The sequence below is a fragment of the Agrilus planipennis genome, unplaced genomic scaffold, assembly GCF_000699045.2.
Source record: "Agrilus planipennis isolate EAB-ADULT unplaced genomic scaffold, Apla_2.0 scaffold48, whole genome shotgun sequence".
Classification (NCBI taxonomy): domain Eukaryota; kingdom Metazoa; phylum Arthropoda; class Insecta; order Coleoptera; family Buprestidae; genus Agrilus; species Agrilus planipennis.
The window spans coordinates 520,058-544,287 of record NW_020438937.1 but is presented as its reverse complement, the minus strand read 5'-3'; the positions used below and the strand labels follow the sequence as shown (position 1 = coordinate 544,287).

Genomic DNA, 24,230 nt, shown 5'->3' with positions numbered 1-24,230 from the left:
ATGTCTAATAATTGCTGTCGATATAAGATTAAAAGTTTCAACCTATAAAAATTTACCCTAGAGAAGTGGGAATTTAAGTACATTAGAAAATTAAAAAAAATACATATCTTTGGAATGATGTGGCCGATTTGATTGACATTTTGAATTATTTCATTTGAGAAAAAATTACAAACTTCAAAGAAATGGTTCCATTTTTCAAAACTTTTTAATACAACCATACACTTAATTTTTAAGGGCTTAAACTTGACAAATCTTGATCATTATATTACTTATGAGAAATCGCTACAGTCCGTACCGGGGCATGTCACCCCTGCTTATACCCTTACAGCCTTTCTATACTTATATATAAGACAACCGTCTACAAAAGCAAGTACCTGCCTACCACTATTTCAGTTTTTATTATTTCCTCTAAGCTTTCCCTTTATCAAAAATTAAACTCATGTCGCCGTCCCTGACGGGAATTTCTAAGCAGCTTTACGAATTTTTCAGTTATTAATTGATACGGCGGCTTTATTCAACGGTAACACAATAACGAACAGCGAATGCTAAAAGCAAAATGAATCAGCTTTTCAGAACAGAACTACGTATGAATGGAGAACATAATGTAGCTTTAGCCACAACGCGTACAGTTTTTTAAAATGAAGTAAAAGCTTTTGTACATGGACATCTATAGAAAAGTATTCCTAATGGACTATATCACGAAAAAAATCAACTATTGTATTAACCCATTGATTCTAAGAACACACCATATTTTTCCAAAATTTACAATTAGCATTTAGATTTTTAGAGGTTATTCTATAATGATTTTTTGGGATAACAATATTTTCATTTATGTATACGTTTCCAATGTTTAAAATTAAATAATTATATATATTTACCTATACGGGATGTCCCATCTATCACCGCAAATATTTCGTCAGAGAAATTTCCAGTCAAAAAATTACCCCTACAAAAGTTGTATTCTCAAGGGGTCGTTTGATTCTGTTTTCCGGCACCGGGTTCGGAACCCTGATGAACTCCTGATTGGATTTTTTAAATAGGAACCCTTATATTTTATTACGGAATGTAATTATACAGAAAAAATGCGACCAAAAAGTATTAAAAATTATGACATCCGTATCTCATGAACGTCTCACACAACTGTTTATTTTTTCAAATTTCTCAAGTTAAAATTAAAAAATTAGACGATATTTAAGAGAAATCGGGTGACTTAATGTCGAGAGTACAAGTAACTGTAGGTAATAATTTCTCTTATCTAAGTCTATTAAGTTGAGATACAACTGGATGTCAGATTTTTTTAATACTACATTTGGGTCTTCTTTTTGTAGAATCAAAGAAAATAGGGACTTCAATTTAAAAAATAAAATAGCCATAGAATCATATAGTCTATTTATAACCCAACATTTTTTGTCAAAGCATTTTTTCTTTTTGGTAATTCCTTGACGAATTATTCGAAAGAAAGCATTTTTAGGTGATACTCGGATAATAAAAAAAATTTTAGATCATAATTGGACGTATTTTTCCGTATAATTAAATCTTGCAATAAGACTTACAAGTGTTTATTAAAAAAAAAAAAAACAAAGTCCGGTACCACAGAGCCCCGCCACAGGCGAAATATTTGAGGTAAGAGATTAAAATACGGCATCCAATATATAATATAATTATATCTCTAATATCAAATCTACCATTACAAAATACAAGGATTTCCTGTCTGCTTCCTAAACCTATACGTAGACAATTCGTTGTTCGCGAAGTTCCTATTTCATAATGAATAATCAACAAAGTAATAATTAACAACTGAATTGTCAGTTTCGCAAGTTTATTCAATAATTAACCAACCAACAACTAACTGAATGTAGTTTTGATGTTTGACGTGATAGACAGCAAATCCAGTCCTGCCCTCAGTACAGGAAACTTTCTTTGACAATATGTTTGATTTTGTTGAAACATTTTCAGTTTTAGGTATTACATTTTAGTATTAACAAAAGTTACACGATTAAAACGAATCACGCCATTATTCAGAAACTAATTGACCTTAGCCTAACTACAGCAAAAGCTCTTTCTTCGCGGGGTATAAGTTCCATAAATATGCCGCGAATACAGAAACCGTGGATATGGAATGGTAATAAGTATGGAATCATAGGGGATACTTTCCAAGGTTCCAAAATAAAACCAATATGTATCAAAATAAAATCAATTTATTGAGAAATTCGCAATTAAAATTAATCGCTATAATTCCCTTTAGACAAAGGTTTAAAAAATTTAGTGACTTTTTTCTTGTTTTGAATTAGTCCACTCGGTTACAACTTTTATAAATGGCGCCTCGGCACGAGCCAACAGTACTTAAGAGATGCCGATACTTTTAAAAATAACATCGAATCCTTTTCTGTTAACTCGGTTACATCTTTTATAAAAACTGCCTCGGCAAGTACCAACAGAACATACTCAAATGATGCCGATACATTAAGAAGATTCAGTAGTACACCCGCCGTAGAGTAAAAACATGCTTATCGCTTCTAGATATCATGAGTTTAATGTTTGGAACAGAGGTTTGAAATTTTGTAGTAAGATAGATAAAGCTTTTTTCTAAAGCCTGTCGAAGGTCATTTTAATTTCACGTGTCCTACATAAACCATCAACTTTAAGCACTTGTAAAAGGTTTTAATGACCATATCATTGAAAACCAAAAACGTACCGAGTTAATGTGAACCTTTGTTACTATACAAAAAAAATCACATATTTATCTCGCAGCGTTAAATCAAAATGTTAAGAATAGAAATCCATGTTTTCGAAAAAAATCTCTTAATAAATGACACCGAATCCTTTTCTGTTTACCGATTGCATCCGCAAATAATGGCATTTTAGCCGCGAATACAGGAACTGGGTTGCAATTTTTTCACCCGCGAATAATAAAACCGTGAATAAGGAACGTTTACTGTATATCATAACACTTACTCCTGGTACATAACTTTTCATCGTTGCTACACGACTTGAAATATGCCAATTAGAGAAACACGCAATACTTAAAGTTACTATGCCACAAATTAATATTATTAGTGATTAGTAGGTTGTAGTAAATCAACAGAAGAATCAGCATACCTGGCAACCCTGTCCATCAAAAATAGTTTGGCACTTAATTTTCTTTCTGCTTTCCGTTTAAAAACACCTATATAGTTTTTACCAGGGTAGCGGTCAGATAATTAGTTATAAAAAAAAACATAAAATTTTTTCAGTTTGAACCAAAACGTTACAAAAAACATAAAGCTGTCTAATTATTTATTTGACCGCCACCCTGGAAAAAACTATATAATTTAAAAGTAACGATCGGGAATTTAACTTAAGTTTATATATCTTCTGATGTCATCTATTATACCAGAATTTTGAACTGTGCCCTTCAAAATCCCTACCTAAATTCGTAAATACCCGTAAATATCTCTAATTTCTGACGATACGATTTATAATTTTCGTTTTGTTTTCATTAAACGTGGAATTAAAATTTCACTCAACTTACAAAACTTCTGTAGGTATTATGTAGGTGAGCACCGTGGCAGTACTTGACAGTTGTTCCATAATCTCCCGGAAAGATAAATAAAGGGAAATGTTTAACTTTGGTCTGGTCTAATAGCTATTATAAATCGACTAAATCTGAGCGCAAACTGATAAACAATTTTCTGAGCACAATTTATGCACGATCACATTAGAAGTAATATATAACTTTCCCTTCAGGGGATAATCCGTTGTTTGAAAGATTAAATTTCACAAATGATAAAACGGAGAAAACTAAATTTTTATGACAACGCAAAAATTACAATTTTCGATTGTAAATGACTATATTTGGCGTTGAAATAGTAGAATGTATTAGGTAACTTGTAATAATCTCCATTTTTAAATGTTTCTTTAAAAATTATTTCCTAATTATTACAATTTAATTTGTAATATCAACTGAAATACCTAGTGAATTTATTTCTGCTGGGATTTTATTTTTACAAATTCGGGTCCAAATTGTAATTTTTATTATTTTCCCTTCCCTTTTTCATTTTCTCCGTGAAACTTTTTCAAAAGTGAGATGATATATAATACAGTAATAACGTCTTTTCTTGGAAAATTCCACAGGCAAATGATAACCAAAATTAATTTAAGAAACCATACTTTTCATTTTAATTCAAGATAAACGAACATTGTGTGTTTACAACTTTAATTTAGGGTTTCGCTTTTACCTTTGTGACTCCAACAACAATTCAAAACCCCCAAATAATATAAAACACAATTATGACTTTATTTCCAGAATTTCATTTGACTTTAAAAGTTTGTAGAGATTAAATGTGCGACAATATCACTGTAAAAATAATAAAGTTTCACTTAATTCATCTTGTTAGAATCCTTATCCCGTGTTCTAATTCATAAAGTTGATGTAAGTAATGTATAAATGAGGAGAGGAAACAATGAAATATCGAATTTCAAACACGACTGCTATAATTATCTATTCTATATGTACGCACCTATCTATGTAATTTTTAGTTATTACTACTATATGTAATATTGGCTGTTTAACTGAAGTATTTTATATACTACACAAAAGGTGGTTAACTTTTCACATAAAAAATAATATTAATATAAGTATAACAAATCGAGGGTGTTACGATTTGTTTAAAAGATTTTGAGAATTCAGGTAGCTTATAGAACAGTTTTCAGAAAGACTAGGCTTTCACTGCTTGAGTCAAATCAATCAAAAAATTATTTATCTCATATTAGTTCGTACCGTACTAGACATGTTATTGTTTTGTCACAAACGGCTAAAAGTCTCTAATAAAAAGGCAGAGAGCTTTATTGATGAGTCCAGGTATGCTTTCGAGAAGAAACACGCACTGGCAATGTCTCTCATTTTAAGCGCCCTTCACTATTCAATCGTTTGAGCCAAACCCTAACAAAGTCATTTTATTATTTCGTCCTTAATGGTCATAAAAATAACGGAAAAAATGGACAGTTCCTTTTCAATAAAATTTGAATGGAATGACACCAAATATATCAGTTAAGCAAGTAGTTTGTAGGTATATTTTATGCGGGTATGCAACAGTAATAACTTATGTAAAATTGAGAAGCCATTAGTCTAGGGAATATACTGTAAGTTTACATAAAAAAAAGGAACCGTAAACTGGAGTACAACAACTAAAAGCCATTTAAAAAAAGGTTATGAAAATTAAAACAGTTAAACTGTGTCGTTTAGATTTAATCCGATAACGAAAAGTGGTCCAGATCTTAATTTAAAGTGCATGTTCGCAGTTTTCCCCGATGCTTCAATGAACCGCGCACTCATTGCATTAATTTTTCTATTCTCTTTTATAACCCAATTCCTCTTTCCTTTTATAAAGCAAGGGCGTATTATCGATCCCCATTTAACCATTTGCACTTGTTCCTATTCTGTCACATTGCGTTTTGTACGTAGACGTTAAATAAATGAATAATGAGACCCATTAATGCCAATGTCGCAACGTCAATGGAAGCTCAAAGAAAATAAAACTGCACAGAGGTAATGGAATTTCATGGTAACTTAAGGACGGAGTAGCTCGATTTCTTCACTAAAATTCACGTAATTTATATTTCATTTCAATTATCTACAGCAAAAAAACGTAAGCACTTGTTACTTTATTTAAAACTATTATATATTTATTGAAATTATTATTCACACTGCATACATAGTTTTCATAGACATCACAATTATTTTGTACAGCTTGTTATCAAATAAACACTTTATTATCATCAAGAATTTGCACAAAAAATATCATTTATGATTTCACTACCGCATGAAATTGAAAATCAGAAATCTACCTACCTTAAATAACGAAATACTTGCTGTCTATCGATACTATGGAATTTTGTAAAATGTATACGTATGAAAATGAAACATGGTTTCTAACATTCAATTGCGAACGAAAAAACTATACAAACATTTCCATTTTACGAGAGAAAATAACCAGTTCGAACGTCGTCCTAATTAACATTACACATTTCTAGACCATGCGTAATATACATGGGTAATATTCTCAAACCCCTACTAAATTTACATACATATCAAGATCGAACAATTCAGCGATTGATTTGGTAGATAACGCTAAAACGGTTTGTATTATATGCCAGTACAACTTTCACTCCCATCATCCACCTAATACCTTCATTTTAACATGATTATCTATTACGTAATGTATAATAAGATATATAATTTTCGATCTCTATCCAATTTTAGCAAACGAACTTGGGTTCAAATGACGAGAACTTACTCATGTAGATCACGTACGTTCGTCTCTATATCGTAAATGATTAGCCCTTCAATGGGGAGGTACCCGCCACCTGCCACTATAAACGGAATGCTCCTCATTTAGAACAAGGCCTAACGTGTGCGACCCAACTATATGTCTGCCTATTTTGACTACGTGCTTATAAATTTACTTTGCCGTGTAAAAATATTTCTCTTCTGTGCATGTACATATTACACCGAATACTCTTCCAAGTATACACAAAGGATTCGTAGATTTTGACAGTGTTAAACGGAAAAAAAATGTAAAATAAACTTAAAAATGTAGGGATAATGTACAGAGATAGAAGAGTGATATATAGTTTGTATAAAGACCAACAAACAGTTATAGAACTTATTGAGCAGCAACGTAGAGAAATAAATATTAAGAAGGGAGTCAGACAAGGACCCACACCGTCACCATTACTTTTTAATTATATCGAAAACATTACAGTCAGGACAACATTAACAATAGACATACATGGGCAAAAGATTAGTAGCAAACATGAATGAGAAACAAAACGGAAACGGTACTGACAAAACAGTATATATACATAAAAGAAAGTCGTGTTAGTTACACTATTTATAACTCAAGAACGGCTGAACCGATTTGGCTGAAAATTGGTGGGGAGGTGTCTTAGAACCAGGAGACGGACATAGGATACATTTTTTTATCCCGTTCCCGTGGAACTTGACATAAAACATGGTATAAGAAAACGCAGCTGACATGGAATAACAAATCGCAACTGACAGCAAAACGAAAAATTTATCAGTTAAAACATTATCAGTTAAACACTGTTACATTAGGAAGTCAGATAACGCAGGAAGGAAGGAGTAGTAAAGATTTAAAGCAGAGGATAGCGCAACACTTATATGCTCGCAAACGCTTAATTTGAAAAGATTCTTAAAGGTGCATGCCTGGAGCGAGGCGCTGTACGGGTGCGAAATATGGACGGTGGGCGCGGCAGAAAAGAAAATGTTAGAAGCGTTCGAAATGTGATGTTACAGGCGAATGATGAGGATACCGTGTATAGAGAAGCCGGAAATGAGAAGGTATTGGAAAGAATGAAACAGAAGAAGTCTATAAGAAATAAGCTAGATGGGTTGGTAGGACACTTTCCCAGGCATGAATGGATAGCTAGAGACATATTAAAAGCAGAAATAAGAACTAAGAGGAGTAGAGGTAGACCTAGATTAGATTACTGCCCACAAATAATTAAGGATGAGGAATGTTCTAGTTTTAGGGAAATGCGAAGATTAGCTTAGGATATGAAAAGGTGGAGGTGCGTGTCCAACAAGTCTAATGACCTTATGATGACACGCAGTAGGCAATTACACGAATTCAGCAAATATGTAAATAGAAGTGTAATTTCTAACGCATCATTATTTGTACGATTCGGTCCTTTGAATTATTGTTACCATCCGAAACAAGAGCTGTTATCTGGAACAATTTAGACAAGCATACTCGAAAATAACGTCAACGTTACTTCAATAGAATTTCCTGCTACGCTTCCATATACTACCGCGTAAAGTTAATCCGATTCAGAGCTAAAGCTTGTACGAAAGCATTAAGTACGCAATTAACGCAATCCCATTAATTGTTGTAGTTGCTTCGTCCTTCGAAACTGTGAAACCGAGGAACTATCATGCTCGCACAAAGGGACGATGATATATTATTATTCATACAAAGTCCAAAGTTTGTAATGTACAATGTGGCTGAATTGGATAGTACAGTACGTTCATATTTGTTGACTTTACCGAAAAGTCGGCATTATCAGCCCTTTAATATGACTTAGTGGTGAGTTGAGTAAGTACCGAACGTAGAAGCAATCAAGAAAAAAATAGGTATTATACATATATGTATCTAGTTAATTAAATATGATATATTTCGTACAAAAAAAAGCGTTGCCAATGAGATGCTACGTTGGAATGCAAACGCTGAGAAATTCCGCATCTGACGGTGCTTATTCATAAATACTGATATTATTCCTGCATTGTAATACCTACCGCTCATTAAGTTTTACTCCGCTATTGTCTACTACAATGTGGGAAAGTTAAAAAGGAACGCTTTGAAGCGATACAAAAGTCGAGCAACTGCTTGTAGATTACAGTTCATATTTAATTTTTCTTTCTTATGAATTACTTAAAATACTCAATAAAATGAAAAACTTAAACATTAAAAAAAACGAAAAGGAAAATTTATTTTAAAGATTTTTTTGTATTTGCTAGGTAACCCTGTGACTTTGAAGCGAAACTCATCGTAATAGTCTATGCGGCTACCTACTATACCTATATATTTGGAACTTTACCTATATAAACATAAAAGAGGTGGTAGGTAGAATTCCCTCCAGGGCTAGGGGGGGAATTTTTACATACCCCACCTTTCCTATCCAACCTAAGTAACACTAGTTTGTGTTACAGTACATTGGGTAGGTTAGGTCCTACCCTAAGGGACCTTATACATCCCAACCCATAGGTGAAACTACAAATACAGTTATTGTTATCGTACTTTTACAATCAGCTCCGATCAGTGATTTCCAAACTCGCAGAAGTTACGTACCTTCCTTTAAAGTATTTATTAGCATATAGAAATTGTTTAAAATATCTTCCCCCAACTTTTCCACTAGTTTTCCTAATTTTCTTTTTTAGACATTTCCACGAAAGAATAATTTTGGAAGAAGTCGTGATACGGAACATTTACCACATATTGTGATAACAGTTTTTTTTTTTAATATGATAGTTATTTTATGATTGAATAGGCTTTTCAAACATCAAATAATTTTTCTATCTCACTAGTGATCATTTGATAGCATAACTCACTCACTCAGTTCGCGTGCTAAACACTGTTTTTTGTTCTTTAACAATCGCTAGAACATTCTGTATACTTCTAAAGCTGGCCGTATGTGATGGATTTAGAGTGGATTCAGGAAAATTACACCCCTAACAACCCCAGAAGATATTAATATTGTGTTTTCTGGAATACGTATGTGATGCTGGTGTGTTGGGAAACCTAAGTAGGTACTATTCCACATGTGTTGTTATGCCTGTCAATGGATTACTGACAGACTAAGGTTCAAAACGTATGTGCCTGATATATTAGACGAATTTTTGATTAGACATTTTTCCTCAGTATATCATTCGTAATTGAATAGCCAAGAACTAGAGTATACAACATTAGACGTTGCTCACAATAACACGATACAAAATAAATTTTTAATATCGTCAACACGGACAAATATTATCCACCATATTAAAATTTGATATGGGAATCTCCTAATAATACTACCAAACAATAAAGAAAACAGATTGAAATTTCTTCTCGTGGAACGATTTTTTAGCACTCATGATAAAAATTTAGGATTTACGTTTTTAAGTGCTACGTTCTCATGTACGAATGCTGGAGCTTATAAAACATTTACCTTCAAAAACGATGAAAAGGTGTCTTTTTGAAGCTTTAAATTCAACAAAGGAAATCTGATTAAATTTTTTTTATACTTACAAGTAGACGAGATTCTAATTTATGCCTATTTTCTTTTGAAAAATTTTTGTTCTTATAAGTTGATCGTAGGAACACAAAATAGGAATTAAACATACATTTTAGACATCTTTTCGAAGTGAGGTAGTTTAATAAGAAATATTATTCTGAAAATTTATTTTTGAATTTTTTACCCACCACACGCTACTTCAAATTAACTTTAGGCTTTACGTACCACCTCTCGTAGTTTAGTGGTCAGAACATTGGTGTGTAAAGCCAAAGGTCCCGGGTTCGATTCCCGGCGGTGATGTGACAACAGCAACAATTTTTCCCTCATTAATTTGAAGTAGCGTGTAGTGGGTATAAAATTCAAAAATGAATTTTCAGAATAATATTTCATATTAAAATAGGAATTATTTAACATGTATTTATAAATCACTCTCTAAAAGTTATAAAAACTAGTGCTTACAAATACGTAAAAATGGGTAATTTCGAAGTCAAATAACTCATTGATTTGTAATCATATCCCACATCAAATCGATAAAAGCAATGCTCTCTTTTATATGTAATCGATAATTAACTGAATGGGACGCTAAAAAATTCATGAAGATTAAAGAGCAGTCAGCGTTACCTGAAGCACGGAGTGAGTACACCTGAGGAACGCTGCCATTTCCTCGCTTTTGTTGTCAAGTGTTAGACGGTCATTTGTGGTCATTCACAACGAACAGATTTTGGTTCGAATAGCCAACTATGCGAATAAATATTTTCATAGACGATCGGTGAACTCAAAAAGATCAAAAGGAAATGCGAGTTGCGAATGTCTGCGATTCGACAAAACGGATTGATTTCGCTTTTGTGTGTTATTATTATAGGGGGAAGATATGAGTGAAAATCAGTTATTGGTGCTCGTACGTCATTACCAATAAAATCATACAGCGACGAAAAAAGAAGAGGAAACAGATAACTGGAGCATTGTTTTCCGATGTATTTGATATCAGTTTATGTGGGATATGATTAGAAACCAATCAGTTATTTAACTTTGACATCATCCATTTATTCTATGACCGTCTGTGCACATAAATGTAGGTGTATATGTACATTTAGAAACGCCGTCGTAATCACTAATTAAATGTAAATTACACGTACTATTTTTTTTTTTTGAAACGCGTCCTAAACAATCAGCGCATTTTTATATACCTATGTATGTAGTTTGATTCTCGTATCTATTCACAATACGCCTAACGAACTTTCGCCCTTACAGACAACTGCAATTAAGTCAAACATCACGTTATTAAAAATGTTCAGTTGAAGCTTAACAATAAACCGAGCTGGGTGGCAACAGAAAAGGTCACGCGTTTGTTTTTGTTATTTTTAGTCCGTTGCATTTCCATATACCAGCTATTAATTTTTTGGAAAATACGACAAATGGCGCTGTAAACGCCATCTGTAGTACAATGCTACATTTTAGGATTACGTATGGTCCAACAAGGTCCACTTGTGTGGATATCTACTTGCTGAAAACGAATCCCGGCGTAGCCAACCTCAACGTGATAAGCACGTTACCATAATCGAATAAAATAATTCGAAGTGGTCTGTATTCTGTCGAAACTGCGACGCGCTGATGAGATCCAAAAAGATCGAAATCGCGATCCGCGTCTGGCAGTTTCGACAGAATACAGACCTCTTCGAATTATTTTATTCGATTAAGCTAACGTGCCTATCACGTTGAGGTTGGCTACGCCGGGATTCGTTTTCAGCAAGTAGATATCCACACAAGTGGACCTTGTTGGACCATACGTAATCCTAAAATGTAGCATTGTACTACAGACGGCGTTTACAGCGCCATTTGTCATATTTTCTAAAACGCGCTGTTAAGGCAGCAGGTAAAAGTTGGTCTGGGTTCTGTCGAAGCCGCCTGCGACGCGCTGATGAGATCCAAAAAGATCGAAATCGCGATTCGCGTCTGGCAGTTTCGACAGAATACAGACCACTTCGAATTATTAATTTTTTAATCATTTAACTCTACTTGTGAACAAAAATTCACATCACAATTAGATCTAGCTAATTATAAAATAACTAATAAACATCGTCACATTTTTGAGAGATATAATTGAGGGACATGGTGCAGAAACAGATCAGGTTAGTGATGAACCGGATAGTGATTTTGTCGGGTACCAGATAACCAGGAATCCTACAAAACCACTTCGATTAATAGTACAGAACGTATTCTACCTCGTTCTACTGTAAGATAATAGATAATAGACAATGCAGCATACAAGACTATTCATCAACTGGTCGAGGGTGAGGTCTAGACATCTAAACATTTACCCCATTTAGTATCTTCTGAGATATATAAAAATGACATTTGCTAAATAATTTTCTTAATTTCAAGGGTTGTCGCCAATTTATATCGTTTTCATTAATCAACCGTTGTCCATGTAATCAAGTTTACAACCCTTACTCAAAGTTATATCCAATAAAGCGATAAATATGAGAAAATGGCGACCATAAATTCGCAATTGATAGCCGTAAAAACCAAACACGACCGCGTGTTCTATTTCCGTCTGTTGTGCATATCAAATTTTATTATGTTATCTACAAAAAATATATTTTTTTTTCAGAAAAGTTAATACCAGTAGAACAACTGATAATATTTAATTAAATATAACAAACTTAAAATTGAACATCAATTTACAATTAATTAATGATAAGCAAATTTTAAAGGATTTGCTTGAGATTAAACAGAAATTTAGCTGCATCAGTAGCTCAACACTTGCAACATGTTCCATAGTTGATTTTTAATAAGCTGATTTGAAACATCGAAATGCTCTACTATTTATGTATTTCACTTCCATCTCTATGCCTGAGTTCTCTTTTTAATTAAATAGAAAACTAGCTGCATTTTGTTCTGACTTTGCGCCCCTTGTAAATTACAGGTGATAACCTAAAGCCGTTCCCGAACAAACACCAAAATAAGTCTGACTGTCTGACATGTAATTCCAAAGATAGTCAGACAAGGAAACTTTTACCTTTTCACTGTATTGATCCCGACTAGAATTTATAAGGGGCCTCATGTTACTAATAAGGGGCACGCCGATATAGGAATTTTCCCGTAGATTGCTTATGAAAATCCAACCAAAAAAGTGGTGGCGCTCTGCGGCAAGGCGTTATATCCCTCCTCCTTGCCCAAAGGGCAACCTCATAAGCACCATAAGGGGTAGTGGGCTACCCACTTAGGGATCCTACCTGCACCCCCCTCAAAATTCTAGTCGGAATGCGGTATATATATATATAAGAATAAGTGAACAATTGTAAAATATTTATGAAAATAACTTAACCATCGAAATTTCAATCAATGCAAAATATTTATTATTGTAAACCAACAGAAAACAAACGCATTATTCTTTGTATAGACACATTTCACCGGCACCTTATTTGTAACCAGCACCAGCCATCTACAAGAAATTTCTGTATGTCTAGGTAAGTATACTTCGTTTCCTTTCTGTAGCGATGTGACCTTCAGTTTGACTGGCGCAAAGTAGAAAAGAACAACACTAGACCAGAAAAGGAAGGAGACAACTCTCGGCCAAACTCTTAACCGGTGAGGAGCGTATAATCCGTACAGTACTGCACGGAAAAATTGACCATTTTATACACTACAATTGCATTACTCAAATGTGCTGTTATTAGTACCATTTACTACTGAAAATAATAACGAGATGTTTATTTATATTTGAAGACATATTAAAGGTTTAACGCTTGTTTTCGACTAGCACTACTATTCATGATTGAACAAAACTTTTGGCAGGTACTGTATGAAAAAGTATGTTTAATGAACAACAGTCAAGAGTATAATAAGCTTTTTTCTCCCTACCTACGATTTTGCCAGCGCGCATCCAAGATATTGGAAGGGGCATATCGCTAGAGAAAGTAAATGAAGTATAAGAGCATGAGCTTTCTCCGTGGAAAACGCTTCCGAATATAAATTTTGATTGACTGCAGCCAGTCCAAATAATCGATTCTTATGATCCTCCATCAAGGCACCAGCGTCGCCTTTATAGTAAGCACAAGTCCCTCTGGCCGCAATCGAACTACCTACCTAATATTGGTAAAGTTTTACGTGCAGTCGTTAAATTTCTTTGTGTGCACAATACCGTTACAATGTACTCGAGGTGTCGCGCATTGCACCGTTCCATAATAACCGTTACAACGACCACTGCTCGACGCAATGGTCGATACTGAATACATTATTCAAATTTTGATCCGTTTTCCCAACCATCGGTTGGTCCTGAAAGTATGTATGCCATATACCAACAATAAACCGTTCAATTACGCCTACAACTGGATCATGCTAGCTATTATGAATTTTAAGCATGGTAATGTGAAACATTACAACCCATGGACACAGATCATAACCAAGATCTTATGATAAACAAAAACTTTCATTCTGTTAGGTCCTTTGGTCCGAAAGGCAGAGGGGGTCTAAACAGAAGCGGAACGGGGACAAAAACGTTACCAAAAATCTCTAAACTTAAATTTACCTGCCAGTACGCTAACAGAATGGGACAAAAATTGAATTATCTCCAAATACCACCATCAACTGGGGCACTCAATATGGAAAACAGCAAAGAAAGCAGTTATATAAGTTAGGATCGTGCTCAAGTCCTTTCTTTTGTTTATGGGAATGTAAAAAGTAAAATTAAGGTTGCGTTAGGTTAAACTTTCTATGTATCTTTTTAAAAATACGCGCCTTTTTTTGTACGCATGCTGTCTGACATCGTACTATGTGAATAATCCTTTGTCCTGATTCCGCTTTCATCCCTGATTCAAGCAGAGCTGGGCAGAGCTTTATCGCTTTGTGGTTGACAATGTGCCTTCAATTCCTTCAGGGTTTAGAAGCAATATAATTCAAGTCCTTTCATCAATAAATTAATAGTTGCATAGCAAACAAAAGTGCTGTGTAATTTATAATTCAATGGACTTGAAGCTCCATCAAAGTGTTTGAAACATTTTAAAAGTGCTAAGGGACTTGAATTCAATTGCTTTCGAAGTAATCGGTAATTCGAATTCTTTGGATTTTACAATATAATTGGAGCTTCAAGACCAAATACTTTAGGTTTAGGACTTGAAACTTTACTGATGAGGGCTTTACCCAGTTATACCTTGAAGTCCCAAGGACTTTGAAGTAACAATTACTTCGAAAAATAATTAGTTTCAAAGCCCTAAGCATTTTGCGTGATGCCTTTTCAAATACAAGTACGGACGGACTTTAACTACAATTCCTTCCAAGCCCCGAAAGGACTGGAAGTACATTTTCAAGCATGATGAAGTACTCAAGACTTGGTCAGCACTTCATGAAACTGTGTAAAATTTAATCTATTTTATAAACTTCAGCCACGACTGACATACATCATCAGTTTAAAGTGTTTACATTCTAGCGGAAACCCCACCCGCACACATAATGAAACAGCGTAGTCGAAAATCAGCCTGTTGAACATTTCCCAGATAATACCCCCCCAAAGTAAGTCGAAGCGAGCAATAATCATTCTTTAGAACAAACAATCGATCACCAACTCCACCAAATAAACGGCGAAATTGCAAATGTTTACGTTGGCTACTCGAAATAAAAACGTTGTCCTTCAGAAAATACAATTCAGAGTGCGTTACATTGACTGAACAGACTGCCTGTTCTAATAAAAAACAAAAGCGAAATAAATAATAGAAGCGATAACACTACCCAGATAACAAATTTTAATGAAAATCCTAACGGTACTATATGAGTTATTTATGTTCAATTGCAACGCCTGACGCAAATTTTATTATTTTGTGGTGGAAATATTACTAAATCAATTTGTTCCAAATCTTCAGTACTTCAAGGTTTTCCTACAGAAAAGTCAAATCATTTGTAAATTTGACACACATCAGACTGAAGCACGTTAATTTTACTTTAACAAAAATGCCAAAAAAAAGGTGCGAATAAGACTCGCACCCTGAAAGTTCAGCACCGGATCAGTTCAAATAAGTATGGACGATTCTGAACTGGTCCATTCGATCGCTTTTCGGATATTTCGGATTTTAAAATAGGCAAAACTAGAAAATACCACAAATGGCGTGGTAAACGCCATCTGTAGTACGATGCTACATTTTAGGATTACGTATGCTCCAACAAGGTCCATTTAAATATATGGATATCTACTTGCTGAAACGAATCCCGGCGTAGCTAACCTCAACGTGATAGGCACGTTACCATAATCGAATAAAATAATTCGAAGTGGTCTGTATTCTGTCGAAACTGCCAGACGCGGATCGCGATTTCGATCTTTTTGGATCTCATCAGCGCGTCGCAGGCAGCTCCGACAGAACACAGACCAAGCTTTACCTGCTGACCTGTTCTTAACAGCGCGTTTTAGAAAATACCACAAATGGCGTGGTGAGCGCCTGCGACGCGCTGATGAGATCCAAAAAGATCGAAATCGCGATCCGCGTCTGGCAGTTTCGAGAGAATACAGACCACTTCGAATTATTTTATTAGGCAAAACTAGTTTAACGTGAAACGGATATTGATCAGTAACAGGTTTAAGACAAGCAAATTTGAACTGGTCCATCCTATCGGATAAACCGGTTTGGTTGGCCTAGGCAAAGCTAGTTTATCGTGAAATCGGGTTTGCCCGGTAACAGATTTAGGACAAATCAATTTGGATTATCACTCTTCGGATAAACTAGTTTGGTCTATGCAAAATTACTGTAGTCTACAATCGGGTTTACCCGGTAACATTTACATTTAATATCCTGTCACAACAAGTTTAGTCATATTATATTGATTGCTAAACCATACAGGTAAGTCACCGATAAAGGTATGCGGTGAACCGTTTGAATCTAACACAGCAACCGCTGTCGTTGATGTCAACAACACAGTCGAAAGAAGTGACGACCGCATAACCCAGCAGAAGCGTCAGCGTCGATCAACGACGGCCGTCGGTCGCACCATTTTAACCTATATCAATGAAAAGCGTCGAAGGAAATCAAGAAATATGAATGGAGCATAACGCAACGCAATGTGCGCATGCGTCGTGGCGTCTCGCGCGCGTTTGTGATGTCCAAGACGTCGCTTCGTCTAATCAGTGCGACGGACAACGGCGTCGCGACGCGCTCCAGATACTAACGGTACGTCGTCGGTTGATCGTTTATCACGCGAGCGAAACTTAGCGTTCAAGTTTCGAATTCACGCTGCACCTTAATCACTTGATACGCACGAATTTTTAATATAAATGAATTAATTACATGAAGAATACTTTGTAAATATTAAACTTTTGTGGTAGTTTAATGTAAATTAGATACAGTGTTTTTGATACTATGGAAGTTCTAGTGGCTTTTTTATTTTGTGGGAGTGTATGCCAAACTCTGGCATACTTCATAGGGGAAAACAAAAGCACTTTCTAAAGAACTTTAATTTTTACCATGAGTTTCCGTTAACTGGATGGATAACATACGAGAAAAAATTAGTAAAAATAAATTATTGTACGTGTTCAGTAACAAAACAAATGGTAAAAATCGGATGAAGTAACAAACTATTTTTTCTATAAAATATAAATGCCAACAAAAACAAAACGAAAAACAACTACTACACAATCTCAGCAACATTGTAAATATTTGAGTAAAACTTGATGAAGGTTGGTTAAACACATTTTCCTGGTGCACTGAGTAATATGCTGATAAAAAGTTATTGATAACAAAATTAGAAAACAAAATAAATAATTTACCAGACAACAAAGATTGTATAAAAATGTTTTAATTATATATCTAATAAATTTCAACCGTCTAATACTTGTTGTTAGTGGATCATATATAAATTAATTAACAATACGTTAAATTAAAATCAATGGGCCACAAAATCATATTTTTGCAATTTAGTTATTCCTGCATTTATGCTTAACAAATTCGTATTTTTCATAAAAAATATCTTCAAAATTTAGGTTTCGGAAAAAGAAACAAAATGTATAAGTCGTTCATATCAACGAATAATAAGTATCACAGATGAAACGAAATTCTTCGCATAAACACCCTGTATTCAATAGTTTATTAATTTTTAATTAGCCTATTTATCATACATACACTGCACAACCAGATTACACCGAAAAATCGCTAATCCACTTTTACATTAAGTACTGTCGATATTTGAACTAATATAAAAAATTTATTGTAGATTTTAATCGCACCATATGTAGTTTCATTCGACCATACGTAAACCGATCAAAAATATTAATTAACCCTTATACCACAAGTAAAATCGATTTTAATTTTTTATTTAAATTTATATTTTATTCGACATTACTCTGCATTATGCATGCAATCGATCATACGCTGTTAACGAGCCATTCGAGGAAAATACGAGAAAAATAATTTAAGAAATTATTATGCAGTTTATAGATACAGATAAAACTGATCCATAAAAAGCAAATTCTTTGTTTCAATAGATTATAAAAGAATAATGCTCATCTACGATGTATTATAGTCACTTTTTTGAATCGCTAATATTGTCGTAAAATGATATAAGCTATGAAGTCATGGTCAATTTCCACAGACTTGGACTACATTAATTTTTAATAAAACAAAATACATACGACAACCATCATGGGATTTTTCACGGGAATTCTTTTTTGCTTACATTCCACCATCTGATAAACGTTTCGTACATTTTTAAAATCATCGCAATGCAAACTTTTCCTTCGGTTTCAAATATACTAAAATAATTACATCAGTACTGCTACTGCTACACATGTTTGGAAAAACTTTTACGTGCTCGCATATTATTACCGAGGTTGGTCCATAAATTATGTAACTCACAATTCATCCATTTTTAACCCCCCTTCTCCCACGTAATAGGAACGTTACTCCTAGCCCCTTTCCCATTACATAATGAGTGAATTGTAAAAGTTTTAGGCATGAATTCTGAAAAGGAAAACTTAACCTAACTCTAAATTAATATTTAAATATATATCATCGATTTTTATGTTAAATGAATATATATTTTGATACATTTACATACATTTAACGCCGTTTGTTCATATTTATTTTATACACAAAACACACATTGCAGTGGCGGTACTTTCTCGTAAGCCTAAAAGGCGGGCCTACCTTTCTCTAAAGCGCTTAAATTTTCTAAGAGAAACGACGATGCGCTTTAATATTATTACGTATCAAACTACTTTCTGGTTATTTATCTCGTTGGAATTGAATCTTGCATAAAAGTTTTTAGCAATCGGTATATATACAGCAACGTGTTGTATTGTAATATTGAAGGAAACCACAGCGGGCTATGTCGCCCTTGGTTGTCTTTTCCTTGTCGGATCGCATCGTAGTCTTGATCGTTGGCTGCTTCTGGTATGCCATCAATTTCTAATCGAGCCACTCCAGCGTCGCGACGCCCGACATCTATCTCGAATAACCGAGCGAACAGACGCTCTTGAACAGCCGTCGCGTCCGTCGAGGAATTGAAATAAGAAATACATTATGCAATATGCAAATAGAAAAACGTCTCCGCTGTGACGAACGGACGTTTAACCAAAAATATTCACGGAAAACGGAAAAATAAATAGTGAAACAAAACTTTAAAGAACATATAAATTAAACATGCCGCATGGCATTTTCATCTATTTATTTATTTTATTAAAGTAGTATCACCCTAAAACCCTTTCATTTTAAAGTAATAATGATAAAGTATTGATTTACAAAAATACTCGGGTTTTGTTATTATTGAGTAGTAGTCTACTACTAACTCATTTATTGGCATGCAGATTTTAAGGTGTTATTTTTACCTTTCAAAAACTTGTTTTACCATTAATAAGGAAATATTAAATTCGTACTGTTGACTTTAAAAATTCGCGTGTAAACACATATCGATTCGATTTCATTTAATAGAAAAAATAGTTTTCTAAATCTTACTACTTTTAAACATGCATAAATACAGATGTTGCATTTACCACCTTTTCCGGTAGGTTGAAGAAAAATTTTGGACATTCCGTTGACATCGTTGTAAAAATTACCATGCAGCACGCCAGTAATAAAAGTCTAAAAATTATACAGCAGTGAAATAAAAATCGCGAAAGGTATGAATTTGAAATTCAGATGGAGACCAATAGAAGTCCTCGCAGGAGTCAACAGAGACCATTATTACGTTCAGTGATTAAAACATGACCGAAGACGCGATCTTCTATGTCACGACTATCGCAACTTACAACATTTCAGTGAATGCTACTATTAATGAAGAAGACAGTGAAGGAACCGGCAGCAGTTTTAACAACTGGTGGGCTCTGCTAGCGTTAATGTTGGTTTTAGGTACCGCCGCTGGTAACATACTTGTTTGTCTAGCTATCACTTGGGAGAGACGTCTGCAAAATGTGACCAACTACTTCCTTATGTCACTAGCTATTACTGACCTAATGGTCGCCATATTGGTCATGCCTGTTGGAATTTTGACATTGGTTCGCGGTAAGTAATTAAATGAAGAAAATTCATAGGAAATGTAATTTAATAACATAGATAAGTTGTATCTTTCTACTAACCTTACAATTTGTACACCAACAATCAATATGGTGTGCAAAATTATACAATCAAACGTAAACTAGTTATCATCATCATCTTCATAAGGTCGTCAGTCCTAAGACTGGTTGGACACGTACCTCCACTCTTTCCTATCCTTAGTTAATTTTCGGATTTACCTAAAACTAGAACAACCCACATCCTTAACTAATTGCGAACAGTAATCTAATTTAGGTCTACCTCTACCCCTCCTAACTCTCGTTTCTGCCTCTAATATCTAGTCTCTCTGACTAGACCTTTATGTCTGGGAAGGCGTCCTACCAACCTATCTCGCCTATTTTTTATTGACTTCCATAGAGTCCTCTGTTCTCTTATTCTTTCTAATACCTCTTCATTTCTAACCTTCTCTATCCACGGTATCCTCATCATTTGCATTCGTAACACCACATTTCCTCGCATTTCCTTAAAACTAGAACATCCCACATCTCTCTTAATCTCTTGTCCTGCATGTTTTAGAATTCCCACCTGTATCTCATCTATACCTGACGCCCTAAGTTTTTTAATGGTATATCGTATTCGTGTCAAATTAGCTTAAAGACCATAAAAAACAAAAGTATGGCTACAGATACACTAACACTCATCCATAAATAAATAACATTTATGCAATAATTATGGCACTTCTGTACCGACATAGGTAATCCAACTCTTCTTAATATTTAATATGTTAAATTTTTAAGTGCATTTAACAACTTCTAATTTCTTAAGCAAAAAGTAAAACCTGAATACATATTTATTTTTGAAAATAATACAGTAGAACTCCTGTTAGTCGATTACGCATTATTTTTTAATCGTATATCGGATTAATTAGGCTAGTTCAAACAAAAGCGACCACGATTTCTGGAAGACGACACATCTCTGTTAAATAACTACAACATCTCGGATCAGCCGGCCAAAACGGTAACCGATCAGGGTTCTAGTGCTAAGTAAAATGTTCTGTTAAACAACATGAGACGTAATGTTATTATTCTGCCTTAATGTTATGCCAAGGAAATGTTGGAACATTAGTTTTCAGAGAATGTAATACATATAGTAATGGTATCAATCAGTTTCCATGATTAGTAACCCGTATCTGGTATGCAAATTGAAACTGAAAGCACATCGTTCGTCTTGTCTTTTCCTATCGTAACCTAACCTAACCTAACCGCCTTTTTTGCTGATTTTCATAATATAATATTAAGGACAACAATGATAATACTCCCACTTACAACCTAGACTAGTATTTGTTTATTGCTGCGCCCGATTAAAATTAACAGATATTCGAATTAAAGAGGTAATTTATAACGAAAACCTCGAATTCCGAAAAGAGAAATTGAGAAGTTTGAGTTAAAGAGTTTGCAAATAATGTAAAACAATATTTGTGTCCCTACACCATGAAAAGAAAAAAAATTTCGTGTTAAAAAAGATTTCGAGTTATAGAGGTTCGACTGTAGTTTTGTTTATAATTGTGGATTAGGCATGCATATGTTTTGTTAATCGATAATACACATAATAAAGTAATGTGTGGGAGTAGCACTTTCTTTTCCTTTATCGTCAATGTAGTAATTATTACTTGGCATGCAGTTTACTGGGAAAACTACCAAAATTTGCTACTAAATTTTTATTACCTTCTCAGTTTCAACAAGGAAAAATATACAACGTCAGATCGCGCTAAAAGCTCCAGTTTTATTACAGGATATGTAGTAGTGACGTTGCTAAATTTGACCTTACACTTGATGTATGGAGGATAAGATAATATTCGAGCTTCGAGTTTTAATAACAGAAAATAAATAAATAAAGACGTAAATATTAATGCAAAACTAGCGTCACCACTAAAAATAAGCGTTTGCGTTTAAACCAGTACCAATCATTTGGGTTATTTATAATTAATTAAGTGGTATTTTTATGTTGTAATAAACAAATAATGAACTGATTTTAATGCGATCATGGACATTAAAAGGATTACGTTTACTAATCCTAAGCTTAATTTCATTTTGGAGTTTTTACTGAGACAATTTTCTGCTACTGATCGAGTCATTTTTATGAAAAACATTCTAATTGCCGAACGTTTAGCAATTAGGCAAGCTATGTTTTAAACGTAAAAATTTCCACACCCCTCTATGCATCTGTATAACAAACCCATGTATTAAAAAACACAAAAAAAAGGAAAAAGGTATCAATGTAGCGCAGTACACAAAAAGAAGTCTCTTATCGTTGGTTCTTAATTAGTTCAGGTGATGTGAATTTTGATAGAATAAAATCCATTGCTAAAGAAACATAAAAATTTCCTTGAGAGTTCGCAAATCTATGCAGGCAATTTATTCTATAGTGGCAAGTTGGGAACTGAACATAGGGATATTCTATTAGCGGGAATCCACCAAATATAAATTTTAGTTGCTCTTTAATAAAAAGATTTTCAGAGCCCAGTAACATTTTCAGGCAGATGTGGTCAAAAACACATATTGCAAATGTTCATTAAATTATACATTTTGGCTCATGCATAATTTCTATGTTCAACACACATTTTGCCTTACCTGTATGAATATGGCAACACTCCAGCACAAACCAAATAGACACGATTATTATGTACATGTTTATCAAAAATGGATCGAATTCGGTCGTTTCGCAAGCTGCAGTAAATTCAACAAACATCTTCGAACTTTTTGCATTTCGAAAAAGATAAATAAATGCAATGCACGTAAAAAGATTTAAGATTATTTGATAACCATAACCATATATCAAAATGTACTTCATAGAGTACCAGAAACATTTACGTACTTTCAAAAATCGAATCATGCATTTACCCACTAACTTTTTTATTTATCCCTATTCAAAATTTTATCTTTAATAAAAAAACACAGAGGAAACTACATCAATGAGAATTGAAATATTTCGTTTAGAAATGGTTAAAAGTTCTAATAATATAACATAGGATGATTATTGCAAATAATTATTAGAATAACTATTAAAATTAAAAGCAATTTTTCTACGAACAAAAAAGCCATCTCGTTATTTTGATATCAGAACAATAACAAGATAATGGTACTAAATAAAGGACAATTGTTAGCAAATGATGTAAAAAAAATTGCCTTACCGTTAGTAAATACCTTTCGAAGAAAATACTTATAGTTATAGAAGCTTAATGAATCAAAATAGAAATATTATTTTCATTCCTTTAGGTAACTACTTCTTTTATAATACTCACATAATTAAATGATTAATGGAAAGTCTGTACGATTTTGAAAAACAAATTGTTAACAAACAATATACAAAAAAACAGTGTTCCAAAAAGTATTTACATGGTAGGTATTGTCTTTTTATTTCGGCTAAATCCACTTCCTTGAAGATTTAAATATGGTTAGCTTTGTGTCTAATTAAATCGTCGCGAAGCACGATAAAGTCAATACAAAATAATAAAAACTATGAAGATATTTTTCTTTTTTTCTAACAACAATAATATTTTAAATCATTAAATACCCCAAGTGTCAAACTAGTATTAATTTGTAGAATAAAATGTGACTTCTAGAAATAATCCTTCCAACATCATTATAAGTTCAGTCCAGTCCTAAGACCGGTTCAACATGCACCTCCACTCTCTCCTAACCTAAGCCAATCTTCGCATTTATACATTCCCCTAAAACTCGAACATCTCACATCTTTATCTATTCGTGGACAGTATTAACAGAAATACACCCTTAACAATTTCATTCCGAAATTAACCGATCGTAAGTATAGAAGTGATTAGAGCCTGCGATGTCCCCTGTTTTATATCTCTACTGCTCTTAACATCTTGAGTTATCTGGCTTCCTAAATACCGTAAATCAGCCACTTCTTCTCGTCTGCTATTTTCATATTCACTCTTTCCGTACTTTTTCTTCCCTTGCAAACCAA

General features: G+C 33.8%; 2 protein-coding genes across 3 annotated transcripts in view; one reads left to right on the top strand and one right to left on the bottom strand.

Annotated features, from left to right (window-relative positions):
• Nucleotides 1-24,230, bottom strand: part of LOC108732523 (26S proteasome non-ATPase regulatory subunit 1) — a 306,055-nt gene that overhangs the window by 145,208 nt on the left and 136,617 nt on the right. The gene's annotated exons all lie outside the window — the stretch shown is intronic.
• LOC108732524 (5-hydroxytryptamine receptor 2A) overlaps nt 16,898-24,230 on the top strand; it is an 80,800-nt gene continuing 73,467 nt past the window's right edge. The window contains exons 1-2 of one of the 2 annotated variants that reach the window (XM_018463388.1): nt 16,898-17,282; nt 19,760-20,252. In XM_018463388.1, the coding sequence (XP_018318890.1) occupies nt 19,955-20,252 (298 nt within the window). In that variant the 5' untranslated portion in view covers nt 16,898-17,282; nt 19,760-19,954. Of the gene's footprint in view, nt 17,309-19,759; nt 20,253-24,230 lie in introns of both variants that reach the window. The other variant, XM_018463387.1, reaches the window with a different exon arrangement.